General features: G+C 41.6%; 1 protein-coding gene across 1 annotated transcript in view; it reads left to right on the top strand.

Annotated features, from left to right (window-relative positions):
• Window positions 1-6,375: 6,375 nt before the first annotated feature.
• NALF1 (NALCN channel auxiliary factor 1) overlaps window positions 6,376-13,470 on the top strand; it is a 585,420-nt gene continuing 578,325 nt past the window's right edge. The window contains exon 1 of the mRNA XM_019920900.3: window positions 6,376-7,834. Coding sequence (XP_019776459.1) covers window positions 6,941-7,834 — 894 coding nt within the window. The 5' untranslated portion in view covers window positions 6,376-6,940. The remainder of the gene's footprint in view (window positions 7,835-13,470) is intronic.

Genomic DNA, 13,470 nt, shown 5'->3' with positions numbered 1-13,470 from the left:
TTTGCAGGTTATCTGTGAATTCTGAAAGCACAAAATGCCCTTCTAGAACAGTAGGTATATAAGAACATGATCTGTTTTCACTTATATGTGGCACATAAGCAGTGTCATAACAACTAAGAGGAGGTGCCTATTTTTGTGCATCCAGAAGACATTCAAAGTGAAAAAAGAAAATAGCTCAGGATTGTTATATATTTGATTTATGGAGTTGGCATATTCAAGTAATGGTTTTCACTAGAAAAAAAAATATTTCTTCTCGGTTTGACTTTTCTATGGTAAAATTATTTAGTAGATAATTAACTCTAAGGAATAAAGGTAAATTTTTGAGAAGAGGACAAAACATGTTATTTTAATTATTTTTATAAAATAGAACCAAAGTAAAAGAAATATCTCCTTTCCAATTCATAACAATTTAGCCATTTAAATAGGAATAAAAGTACAGTCTCATGAAAATAAGTATAATCAAATAACTTCAGCACTTTGAATTCTTCGAAAGATATAAGCATAAATGACACCCAGAAAAGTAAACACAGAGCTGTGATATATATGTAGATTATTTCTGCAATGTTCTCTTGTAAGAAGCACGTTTAATCACCAGATCCCTCAATATATTTGCAACTGGGTACTATTCAGCTGCCTTCTGAAATGTGCCTGTGCTATTAAGCTACTCTGTGCTGTTAGTCACACTGTTAGGTGAAACCTACGTAGGAGTTCCTAGACTCCACAGCCTACTTTTTCTGATAAATGAAACCTACATACCAGCCAAGCTATTTGCTCTTCTTTTCCACTGTGCTACATTTGAGCTGTTAAGCTAACAAGAAGCAATGTATTTACTAACCTGGTTAACACCTTCCCTGCACATATTTCTCATTTTGATTTTAGTGAACAGTGATGTTAGTGAAAACCAACTTTTAAATCACTATCTAAATTTCCTCAATGAATCCCAACCACCTTCAGGAGAAGAGCCAGTTTCTTTGCTCATGATACATTATCATTCACGAGAGTCCAGCCCTGTTCTCTGGTCTCTTCCTTCAGCTTCGCCATGTGCCCTCACACTCCAGGCCAGCCCACTCACCCGTCGGTCCTCCAGTGCCCTGGGGTCCTTCAACATTGGGGGTCTTCTTCAAGGATCCTTCCTAATGTCACTCAATGACCCCAGTATCTTCCTATCCTGGTCCCTCTCAAAATCGGGTTGGAGTTCATCCCTCCTCCTCTGAAGCCTCCCAAATCGCTAATCCATTAGCATTCCCCGCCCTGTTGTGGTTGCTGGCCCAGTCCGTCCCTTCCTCTCCCCCTTGACTAAGCTTCAAGAGGCTGGACATGGTCTGTCATCTCAGCCTCCTCATGGTTCATTCTAGGACCAACACATAGCAAGCAGAAGTGGGATTGGTTGTTGACAGTTTACTTTCAGAGGGCATGTACCCTTAAAGTTGTCTTATTTTAAAACATCCTAATTCATGGGAACTATAAGAGAAGGGCAAGGTCCAGATTACCTAAAAACAAAGAATTGACTATAGGCTATTGTAGAAAGTATTATCCCAATTATTAAAAAAAAATTAGTAAAATGCTATTGCAGTGTATTAGACTTTTACTAAGCATCATTGAAATATCTTGTGAGACATAGTTTGGCTAGATATGACTAATACTAAGATAAAATAACAGAGCCTGACTTTGCTTCTTCCCCTTGTTTGAGAGTAATGAACCTTTTTTTTTTTTTTTTTTTTTTTTTTTGCGGTACGCGGGCCTCTCACTGTTGTGGCCTCTCCCGTTGCGGAGCACAGGCTCCGGACGTGCAGGCTCAGCGGCCGTGGCTCACGGGCCCAGCCGCTCCATGGCATGTGGGATCCTCCCGGACCGGGGCACGAACCCGTGCCCCTGCATCGGCAGGCGGACTCTCAACCACTGTGCTACCAGGGAAGCCCTGAACCTTTAATTTTATATATTGTTCATTTCTTTTTTTTTCCCCATTCCTAGTTCTCTTTCTGATTTAATCACACGCTCAGGGAAAAAGAGAGACACTAATATTTTGAGACACCATTAGAATTTGTGTGTCTCTGGTTAAAATTAACAGTGCAGTACTGAGGGGAAAATTTATTATCTAGTACATGTGAATACGTATGCTATCAGACTTCCTACTTCAGTCCTTAAAAGAAATCTGATTTAGTAAATGTCACAAAACAGGGGTTTCATAATATAAAATAAATGTTAGAGAGATACTGCAAAATGGAAATAGTGACTATATCTGGGTGTTGGGATTACTTAAGACTTTTAAAATTGTTTGCATTCTGTAATTTTCTACAATGTGCATATTGTATTTAATGTGCATGTAATAACAGTAATTACATTTATGAGCATATACACATATATTTAGTTCAGTTTATTATATACTATGTATAAAGTACAAACAGACAGTTGCCTGATTAGTAAACAGTCTGGTTAATAAATAATATTTTTATCGGAATTATGGAGAAAAATTCTGACATTAATCAGATTTAAGTGTCACTTATCCCCTTAACTTTCTATAGAGAAGAGAGTGAGAGGTTAAGGGAGTTGCAGTATTTTCAGTATTAGTCTTTTAAAAGTATTCTGTAACAAGAGATGTATGAGGAGGTGGTGATTCTGGGTGACGATTGTAAGTTCCCTGTATATAAAGCAGAAGTTATAGGTTCATCTGTGATGCCAGAACTTCTCCCATGCAGATATGAATTAAGAAACCACCACTTTGAGATGTTTCTAGAGCAGTGGTTCTCAACGAGGGTGATTTTGCTCCCAGGGGACATTTGGCAGTGCTAGGAGACATTTGTAGTTGCCAAAACTGGGGAGAGGTGCGTGTGCTGCTGGTGTGCTGTGAGTAGAGGCCGGAGAGGTGGCTGAACCTGGTGCGAAGTATAGCCCCACCCCATGCTGGAGAAGCGTCTGACCCCATGTGTCAGTAGAGGCGATGCCGGGGAACACTGTCTGGAGTGGTTGTGAATGCTTTGATTGCAATAGCTCTGTTGATCCTTGGCTTTAAAGTCCATCCCCTAGGTAATGGGTCTGTCTGTCAGTAGTGAGAGCGCTCAACAGAGAGCACAACTCCAGGCTACCGGACATGAAATTTGAAGCTGAAAATGTGCATGGAGTGGACAGTTGGGGAAGAGAGTTAGTAAGAATTGTGATGTGTTGGACTTGGGACAAGAAATATGTATTTTGAGGAAGAAAAAAAAAAGAGCAAATATGGTAATTCATTTCAGTAGAACATCTGCCACTTTTTCCTCGGAAGCATAACTTCAGGTCTTCCTTACGTTCACTTGGGGTGTTATTTACCCCTGTGAACAAGAGCAAGTCTGACCTGAGCTGAAAGTCCAAACTGCCAGGATCAGAGGCACACGGGGCAGGGGGAAGCAGGGTTGGGTGGTGGCCGGGTGGTGCACAGCTGGGGAGTGGGGGTCCAGTCAGGCAATTCAGCCTTGCAACCCTAACAGTCACTTTGCCCACCTCTCTCCCTTCGGGGTAGCAGAAGGGCTCTGGCGGATTTTGCTTTCTTACATTAAAAAGCCAGTCACGCTCAGATCATCTTTTGCTCTGAAACTCAGTCTAGTCTGCCTGTGAACTTTCTGTGTGAGCTTCCCCACTCAAGGACACCATGTGGACTTCCTTAGCCAAGGATTTTCTGAGCTTTCTATCTTGCATAGTAGAGATCAAGAAAAATATAAACCTGTCCAGGCAGCATCTTTAGATTAGGAAGAAACAGGGTGAAGAAAAATGAAGAGGTAGGTGAGAGAAAGAAGTACGAAATTAAATCCTGTAACCCAGGTATTAAACAACTGCCTCTAGATAGAGATAAAAATAGATAGACGGATAAGCAAAAAAATTCCTTAAATTAAAAAAAAAAAATCCTCACCCTGTGTTTATAGAAAGAAAGGCCTTGGATTATTACACTTCATCTATATTTTATCACAGAGGGCCAAAAATTTCAAAACAAAAGAGAGGGAGAATCATTTCAGGATTTAGAATATGATATGTTCAATTTCATGTTCTGCAAGGTCTTTTATCGAGAAGTAGAAATCAAGACTTCTGATATTATCTTCCACATGTATTGTATTTATTTATACAATAGAAAATGCCACACCGGTATATTCACTTATGTCTACAAGCGGACTTTATGTTGTACTTAAATCTGATTTGGTTTAAGAGGGTTGACGTTTTAAATTTAAGAAAAAAGTAGAGGACCAAACAAAATGCTTTCTAAAATTTACAGGGATTTTTCCAAAGGATATCTTTATCCATATCACTGGTTGAGAGAATATTGTATTCAATGTCAAAATAATTTAAACCATCAAAAGAGAAGAATTGAAAAGACTATTTCCTCAGCTTATGCTGGCTTCCTATACAAAGCTCAGATAAAATGTTTTCATTTCATGTTTAATTTTCAACATGGAAATTTGCCTACTGAAAGGTGCTATAAGGTAAGGACAAACCTGCCATAGAAAGTATATCTTTTAGTTTCTAGATCTTTTATGTAGCTAAAATTCAACACATTAAAAGCCAAAGTGCCAGCATGGTATACTTATACAGGTTGTCTTGTAAAACATTACATGACACAGATCAAAAAGCTGTCACATTGCACCAAGCTTTGACGGTCACTGCATATCGTTTTTAGAAACTTACAGTTTACATGGGTAAAATTTAGTATTCCGCAGAAAGGACTGGTTGGTTGAATCCGGCCCATTATCTTTTGCAACTCAGCTTTTAAAAAATATCTACTTCTCCCTCCTGCCAACACTTAAGGAATGTGAATACGGATGATCCATCCTTTTGTTTTCTCAACATAGCTGCTTAGAATGATGGCACCCTAATACTGCCCATGTGAATGTGCACCCTACAGAATAGTACAGTCATTAGAAAGCAGGGAAGGGAGGTTGACACAGTGAGTGCCCGGTGGAACAAACCGCTGTCCTCTGCGACAGCCGGAGAGAGCTCAGGACAGTGCTGCGCTCCGGGTGCGCGCGCACGGGGAGGCGCTGGCCCCGGCACGGTCTCCTGCCCTCGCAGCGCTGGTGGGAGTGAGGGGCGAAGTGGGCAGGGTCTTCAGATAAAACGAGACGGCTGTTTGCCCCCAGCACTGATCCACGTGAGGCGGGGTCGAGAGAATCCCTGGTTTTCCCAGCGCGACTGAGGCTTTTCCTTCTCGGAACTCCGAGAGCCAACGCTAAGGGGCACCAGAGGCTCGGGTTGCCGCGGCTGCCACCCGGGCAGCCTGATGGCCCGCTGCTGTGGAAGTCCTGGGCTATAGCAAAACCCCGCTCGGTGGGGGCTGGGGCGCAGGCCTTCGGAGCGGGAGTCCCGGGAGCTTGGGGTGCTGCAGGCTGGAGGGGGAATCCCCCGAGGTCAGGGTGTCGAACTCGAAACTCTGCGCTGGGCAGTGAGCCTTGGTACCCGAGGTCTTATTAGTTTTTCCTAAGACTCTATGAGGCCACTTCTAATCTCCTTCTACTTTATGAAAAATGTCGCTGTCCTATATACAGCTAAAGATGTCGATGCGCGCACATATCCCTTCCGTATACTAAAATCATTTAAGATGATTTGATGCACGGGAAGCTGTTGATCTCTAGTTGTCTAGGGATCCTGAGGCACATGCAGAGGGATCAGATGTCGCCTCCTCCACCTCCGCCAGCCAATTCATGTTCACTCCCATGCCCCCAACCTTTCATTTGAAGTCGACTATTCTTTAGTTAAGGAGGTGACACCCAGACCCTCGCCCCGCTAGAAGCCTCTAACCACCCGCCGGCAACTCGGACTTTTTCCGGAGTCAGAGAGGGAGCGGGAGATGCTGAAGAAATTTGCAGGCATCCTCAACCTTGCAGTCCGCATTCTGACTTTATCCAGTGATAACAGTAAGAAAAAAACCCAAAACGTGGGGAGGGGTGTGCGGAAGGGAAAGCGCGAGCGTCCGAGCGCAGCAGTGCAGGCCCCCCCACCCGCGCCGGACCCCGGCGTCCTCGCCCCCCTTCTCCACCCCGGCCGAGCCCCGTGCCAATGCGCCAGGATGGAGACATCTCGGCGCGGGAGGAGATGACGCAAAACCCAGCGCTCCCCCCCAAAAAAGTGTTTCTCCAGGACGAAGATGGCGGCAACTTAGCCGGGGACTGAAGATGACTGTGGCTCTCCGGAGGCCCAGCCCCGGCGATTCGGCCCCGAGGTCTGGGGGAGGCGGCGTCAGCAGTCGGAGCCCGGCGGCGGCTGCGCCCGCGGGCAGACCTGCGGCGGCGGCGGCGGCGGCGGCGGCGGCGGCGGCGGCGGCGGCAGCGGCAGTTGGAGCGCGGGGTGGGGGGTGGGGGGGAGGGAGAGCCCTGCCGGCGGCGGCGGCCCAGGCTCCGGACTCGCGGAGAGAGAGCGAGAAGTAGGAGCAGGAGGAGGAGGAGAGGAGGGAGCTGGGGAGGCGCTCTGGTCGCCGCCAGCGGGCAGCGGAGACGCGGCATGCCCCCGGCGGGCGAGAGAGGGCTGTCCTCGGCGGGGCCATGGGGACGCGCGCCCTGACAGTGCCTGGGTGAGAGGGGCAGCGCCAGCCACTCCGCCGCCTCCACCATCACCTCCTGCACTCCGCTCACCGCCGGCCGCCAGCCCCAGCCTCCGACTGTCTCTCCCCCCCTCCCTCCCTCCCTCTCCGCCTCTCTCTCTGCATTATTGTTTCCCACTCTACAGAGGATGGGGTCGGCTGATGATTAGGTCGGAAGCAAGTCATATCTTCCTCCAAAGCCTGGTAATATTTATGTAGGCAAAACGAGAGAGAGAGAGAGAGAAGAGGGAGAGAGAAAGAGGGAGAGAGGGAGAGGGAGAGGGAGAGAGAAGAAACGGGAGGAGGGGATAAGGAAATTAAACCCTTTAAGTCAATGCATATCGTGGTGACACCGGCACAGGAGCCCTCACGGTGGAGTCGGCCAGGGCTGTGCGTTCCCAAAATATGACCAGGGGTGCTTGGATGTGTCGGCAGTATGACGACGGGTTAAAAATCTGGTTGGCGGCACCCCGGGAGAACGAGAAACCGTTCATCGATTCAGAGAGGGCTCAGAAATGGCGACTGTCTCTGGCATCTCTCTTGTTTTTCACAGTCCTGCTCTCTGATCACTTGTGGTTCTGCGCCGAGGCCAAGCTGACCCGGACCCGGGACAAGGAGCAGCAGCAGCAGCAGCAGCGGCAGCAGCGGCAGCGGCAGCAGCAGCAGCAGCGGCAGCGGCAGCAGGAGCCCTCCTGGCCCGCGCTCCTGGCGAGCATGGGGGAGTCCTCGCCCGCCGCCCAGGCGCACAGACTCCTCGCCGCCTCCTCGTCCCCCACCCTGCCCCCCTCCCCGGGAGACGGCGGCGGCGGCAAGGGCAGCCGAGGCAGAAACAACCGGGGCAAGGCTCTTATTCTGGGCAACTCTGCCAAGCCCGTGTGGCGCCTGGAGACCTGTTACCCCCAGGGCGCCTCCTCGGGCCAGTGCTTCACGGTGGAGAGCGCGGACGCCGTGTGCGCCAGGAACTGGAGTCGGGGGTTGGCGGCCACGGGGGAGGAGCAGCAGGTGAGGGGCACGCATCCAACTCCGCTCTGGAACTTGTCGGATTTTTACCTTTCATTTTGTAATTCCTACACACTTTGGGAGTTGTTCTCGGGGTTGTCCAGTCCCAACACTTTGAACTGTAGTCTGGATGTGGTGCTCAAGGAGGGCGGTGAGATGACCACTTGCAGGCAGTGCGTCGAGGCTTACCAAGACTACGACCACCACGCTCAGGAGAAATACGAAGAGTTTGAAAGCGTGCTCCATAAGTACTTACAATCGGAGGAGTACTCGGTGAAATCGTGTCCTGAGGACTGTAAGGTAGGAACAGTGGATTTTCCCCATCCTTGTGCTTTTATATCCGTGTGTGTTTGGTTGAGGCGTCTTCTAGAGTGTTAAAATGTTTTTTGGACTCTGGTTTTTTTGTTACTTCACCGTTGTTTTTGTGGTTATAAGAGCTTGACTTGCTGCTTGATTTGGGACTATCCCATGGATTGCTGGTGGACTGGTGCCTTCTTCTGGGATCCTGGGAAGGTCAGGAAGACCCTGGTCTTCTGAGATAATAAAGCCAGTGCTATGGAGTTGGTTCAAACTCTGTTGCCTTTTTTTTTTTTAATGGAATTTGAGTGAAGCTTGTTAGGGAGACAGGGATGGGATTGCATACTGATGACTGCAGCGAAAATGAGAATAGTCTGAGACAGGCATGTATGGTCTGGCTTATGGGCCTTACACATGAGCTCTCTGATTGTGACATCATTAAGCTGGTTGGCCGAAGGGACAAGAGAAAGTGTTTGTGGCTGTTTATGTAGGAAGAACTAAAAAAGTGTTTTACTTGTTTTACAGGGGTAGTTCTGGCCATTTGGAAAGTCTGTGGGCCTACCTAAGCGTATTTACTCACATAAGTTTCCTGTTTTCTCTTAGAAACTTGTATAGTTATTGATCGGAGACTCATTATGAGTAGAAAGCTTTAATTAAGTATCTGGTGATAACTGATCAATGTTAGATTTTTTATCAGCCACCTTATGTAATTAGCTTGAATTTTCAGGATGCTCTCCAGTGGTACTAATTGGCAAATGCTTGATCTATGAATGAAAAATACTGAACTCATTAATAACGTATATTACCTTTAACTCCTTCCTATTAATATAATAATGGCTATAATCCTTGCTGATTCACAAAGAAGTGTATGCAAGTTTTTTAAGAAATGGCTAATGCAACCATGGGCGCTTGTCCTAGTAGAAGTGTTGCTGTCCGTGGTGCTGAAATTTGCTCAAGAGCTCTGTTGAAGATGAAGATACTGCAGTGACCTTTTAGTAGGGAAGAAATGATGACAGAATCTCAGTAAGCCTTAATGTTTTGTTCCAAAGGTATTTTCTTAAAGAGTGCAATAAAATAGTATTGCTTTTCAAAATAAATAACACACCACATTCTCTCTCTCTACCTTTCTCTTCATTACTTCCCCAGCCTCTCCACAGGAAGACAGCAAATGTCCCTTTTTGGCCTCACTTGCTTTGTACCCAGAAAGCGTAATCAAGGGCAGTATGGATCAAAAGATTCTGTGATGCTTTCACAAGAGAGCTGGCCTAAGGGATACCTACTTAAAATGAACATAGTTCAAGGACTGTATTTTAGTTTGGATTGATTAGTTGTGCTTTTGACAACTAAGCTAAACTAAAACTAAACTTGTTTTGCCAACATTCTTTAAGACCAGAAACATATCTTCTTTGCAAATAATAATATTGCATATACAACATTAATTTAGAATGCTGCTTCATTAGATAAATGGATTTTAAAAGTTTTTTACATATTTTTCTTAACCATACCCCTGTAAGTCATGCCTGGGAATTAAACTTAATCTTAATGGTAGAAGTTAATAATGAATGACTAGTGTATTTATTGCAGTTATTTATTTTGACAAGGTACGTTGCATCAGAAGTGCAAGGAAACGGACGTGCCTGCTAATTCTACTACTAATAAAAAACTTGCAAAGGTTTCAGTATATTTATGTTTAAAAGTGATCCCTTGTAATAATCTGAATTTGCTTGCTTCCTTGAATGTAAACTCTCATAGAAATTTCTAGTAATTCCAATTTGTATAGTTTCAGTATTTAAATGATAGTCTACATTGTCAATATGCTAGAGCATATTTTCAAATAAGTCTGTCAAATATGTTTTTGTTTAAATATTCAAGTTTTAAATATGTATAAATGTATATTTTCCTCTTGACCTGAAATCATCATCAACTTTATACTTATATCATCATAGCTATAAGGTACAGTGTAGGTTAAATTAATGTGTAATGTTATGAACTACTTCTGGGTTGTGTTCTCATATAAAGTAGTAGTTGTTAGCTGTATACACGAAGGCATATTATAAAAATCTGAACTCCTTTTTAGAAACATTTCTTCACATTGAAAAGTAAACACAGACATTTGAGTTTTTCATCTCCACAACACAGGATTTATTACTTGTGATGCCTTGTAGCTATTTCTTGGTTGGTTGTTTGTCAGCTGGAAACACTTGAAACATTTATTCCACGATAACTGTTCTCACACAGCTTCAGATTTTAGGTGCCAGGGGATTGGAGGGGGGCAGTGTTAGGTGTTCTTGGTTGATAACTCACAAATCTGTTGATTAGCTCCTGAGCTTAATATACAGCTTCTTTATGATTCTGCAAAACCACAAACACATCCACATACCAAGTATATTACACATGGCTTAGAATGCTACTTGTAGTCTTTGAAGAATGTGTCTGAGTTTCTTTCTGAACATTTTTACTTATTTCAAACATACTTATAATTATGAAATGATGACTGTCTTCAGGAGCAATGTTCAAGATATACAGTCTGTGCAGAATTTTCCATCTTGAAAGTAAATGCATTATATTTCTGGAATTGGTAATATATTCATGAAAAAATCCAATTTAATAGTTTATTAGTATATTTATAAATTTATGGACAGGAGAATATATGCAATAATATTAGCTATACAAATTAGTAGAATCCATATTTGAGGAGCAATATATTAACTTTGTTATATATAATTAAATGATTAATATAGTGATTTCTGACTTTTAAAAGTGAGGTCATGTTATTACCCTCTAGTTTTATAATCTCCCCCATTAAAAAAAATGCCACATTCCATATACGTATAAAATTAAAATGGATTAAATTTAATTTTTATTTAACTTGATTTAAAGGGCTTTTGGCCCATTATACTGAAAACAAAACAAAACAAAACAAAAAACACCTTAATATTGATCTAATCCAATCATGTTGTCTTGGGCCCGTAGTAGTTGGAGATCAAATATAGCTTGGATTTTCTTTAGCGAACCTTTGTTTGCAACGTATAATAGAAATCATTTGCACCCAGGAATATTTTTTAATATTCATAGAAATAGCTGGTTTAATTTTTAAAGTAAATATACACTTTTATCAGGGAAGTAAATTATAGTAAAATAAAGAACAAGAACTTCTGCGTGTATCATTTAGACTATAGCATTCAAGCTGCTATATTACATAAATCAAGTTGCAAAAATTTGACAGTAATTCTTCTCTGGATTTTGCAGTGTTATTCAAACTAATGTTTTTGACATACAATAAGAATCTGAAAACCTTCAAATTGGCTGGTAATATTAAAAAATACACTATTCTAAGCTACAGAATTACACATGTATATTATTAACATGCCTGAATTTTTGCTTAAATATATTTTCTTAAATATGCCATTCTTTACCTCCTAAGCATTCTTGAAATTACATATTACAAAACTGGGATATGTAGGGAATATAAACTTCTATGTTACAGTTAAACTTTTGTTAATGATAGTTTTATTGACTTACTATTCCTTAAGACAGATGGTCAGGGAAAGTGGGTGTGAGATTAGATTCTAACATAAATCACTGCATCATCTGTATTTTAGTTCTCTCCGAATAGATTCTAATCTTTATACTATCAAGAATGTATACATTCTTACATTTTTATATTATAATTTTGTATTAAAGCAAATTATATTGCCTATTTTTATTTAACAGACAATGACTAAAAGAATACTCTGCCAGTGTTCGGCATATATAACAATCGTGATACTCAGGGCTTTCTGTATTGTTTGCAGAAATGACTCAGAAACATTAACCAGTTTGAGGACACAGAATTTGGGTTACATAATGTGCAAGTTAAAAAAAAGGCATTTTTAAGTCCTTATTTATTTTGATGTCATATACTATAGATTCTTAAAAATAGTTTTTATAAGGAAATAAAATATCTAACAATTCTTTCCACTTAAATATTGAATCTAAAATATTATTTTGCTCTTACTTGATTAAGTGCTGTTGTACATATTATGACACTGTCCAGAGTGTGGAATACGTCTGCAAATAGATCTCTTTTATATTATACCACTGTGTTATTTTTAAATCATATTTTTATAGTTGAATTGCTTCTCTGTAAAATCAAACAGTCTAACCTTCAGATGATCACATTAACCATTAATAAGGCCATTTATAGTATCAAAGCCACTTTCATAACTGTTTTTATAACCCAGATTTTCATTTTCATATTTTTGCTCCATATATAACTACTGATTTATGATATGTGTTTTATTTTTATCTTAATTTTATTCTATTTTTATCAAATTTTATCTTAATATTATATGCTGTTGCTTTATAGACCAAAGAATGATTATTCTTTTTTAACTTTGGACTTGTAACTGGGTCAAATTACTAGCTATATAGGGCATAACCACAAAGTTTTAATAATTGCTGTTATACCTTGGTTTTAACCACTTTAATTAGATGAGATTGGTGTCTGCATATGCAAGGTGAATTAAAATATGGAGGAAAGGAAATCAAATAATTTTCTCAGTCTCATGCTCCCCCACAAATAAATTATAATCCATTAAGATATATTTTCATACTAGATTGAATATAAAAGAACAAATATACAGATAACTGTTTGAAACACAGTACTATTTTGGTTTGAATTATCTGACCTATTGCTTTCATTTCAATTCCCAGTTTCCTTTTTAATCTTAATCTTCTAAGTTGACCTCACATTGACTAGGCTCCAGTCATGTTGTTGTGTGCTTTCTACTGATTTACACTTAAAGGATATTTCTTCGATATCAGTAAACATTTACTCTAGATCAGTGGTCCTTGGGGTCACATTAGAATATCCTGGGAATCTTTGAAGACACCCACAGCCCCAGGAGATTCTGATTTCATTGGTCTGGCTTGTGTCATGAGCTTGGGATTTTCCAGTTTCCCTGGTGATGTGCAGCCCAGGTTGAAAACCACTGTTCTAGTTGAGTGCCAAGCAAAGTGGAAAGACCTTTTAGCTCCTGGGCCTCAGTAATTAATACATAATAACCTCATTTGTTCAACTGATGATAAAGCAACTTAAATTTTTTTTAAGTGGTAAAGGCAGTAGGTAGGACACAGCCAGAGGGCAGGGGAGCAAATAGGTAGTGACTGGGCTGAGGAAGTAGATGAGAAGTGAACCAACTGGGTGCAAAGTTTAAGGAATGTACCAGGAGAGAACATGGAGAGAAGGAGAAGGATGAATAGAGGACCAGAGTCAAGGATGGGCCTCTTGGCTGTGGATTTTCTGTCTTTTAGCCAGAACTGTCATTATACTAGTCTTCACTAATACGCTGAGCACATGAATGCAGAAATTGGATGATTGTCTCTGTGAGACTTATCAACTATTTGATTAGAGGAGCCTCAGCCTTTTTATTTTTGTCTCTAATTTTAGATTATATAAATGGCTAAAATTTAGAATTTTTCAAAAGTATGGGTTGGTTTTAAGAGAAAACATTTTGGCTTTTCATAGTATTTCACATAGTTCGGGTTTATTCTTCACCTGTTCACTTTATTAAACCTAGGAAATTACTAATCCTTTTTTACTTTTCTTTTAACATTGTAATGATGAGCCATGTTTCCTTTTTTACTTATTTCTGTCA

The sequence above is a fragment of the Tursiops truncatus genome, chromosome 18 (assembly GCF_011762595.2).
Source record: "Tursiops truncatus isolate mTurTru1 chromosome 18, mTurTru1.mat.Y, whole genome shotgun sequence".
NCBI classification, from domain to species: Eukaryota; Metazoa; Chordata; class Mammalia; order Artiodactyla; family Delphinidae; genus Tursiops; species Tursiops truncatus.
This window is presented reverse-complemented; position numbering and strand designations above follow the sequence as displayed.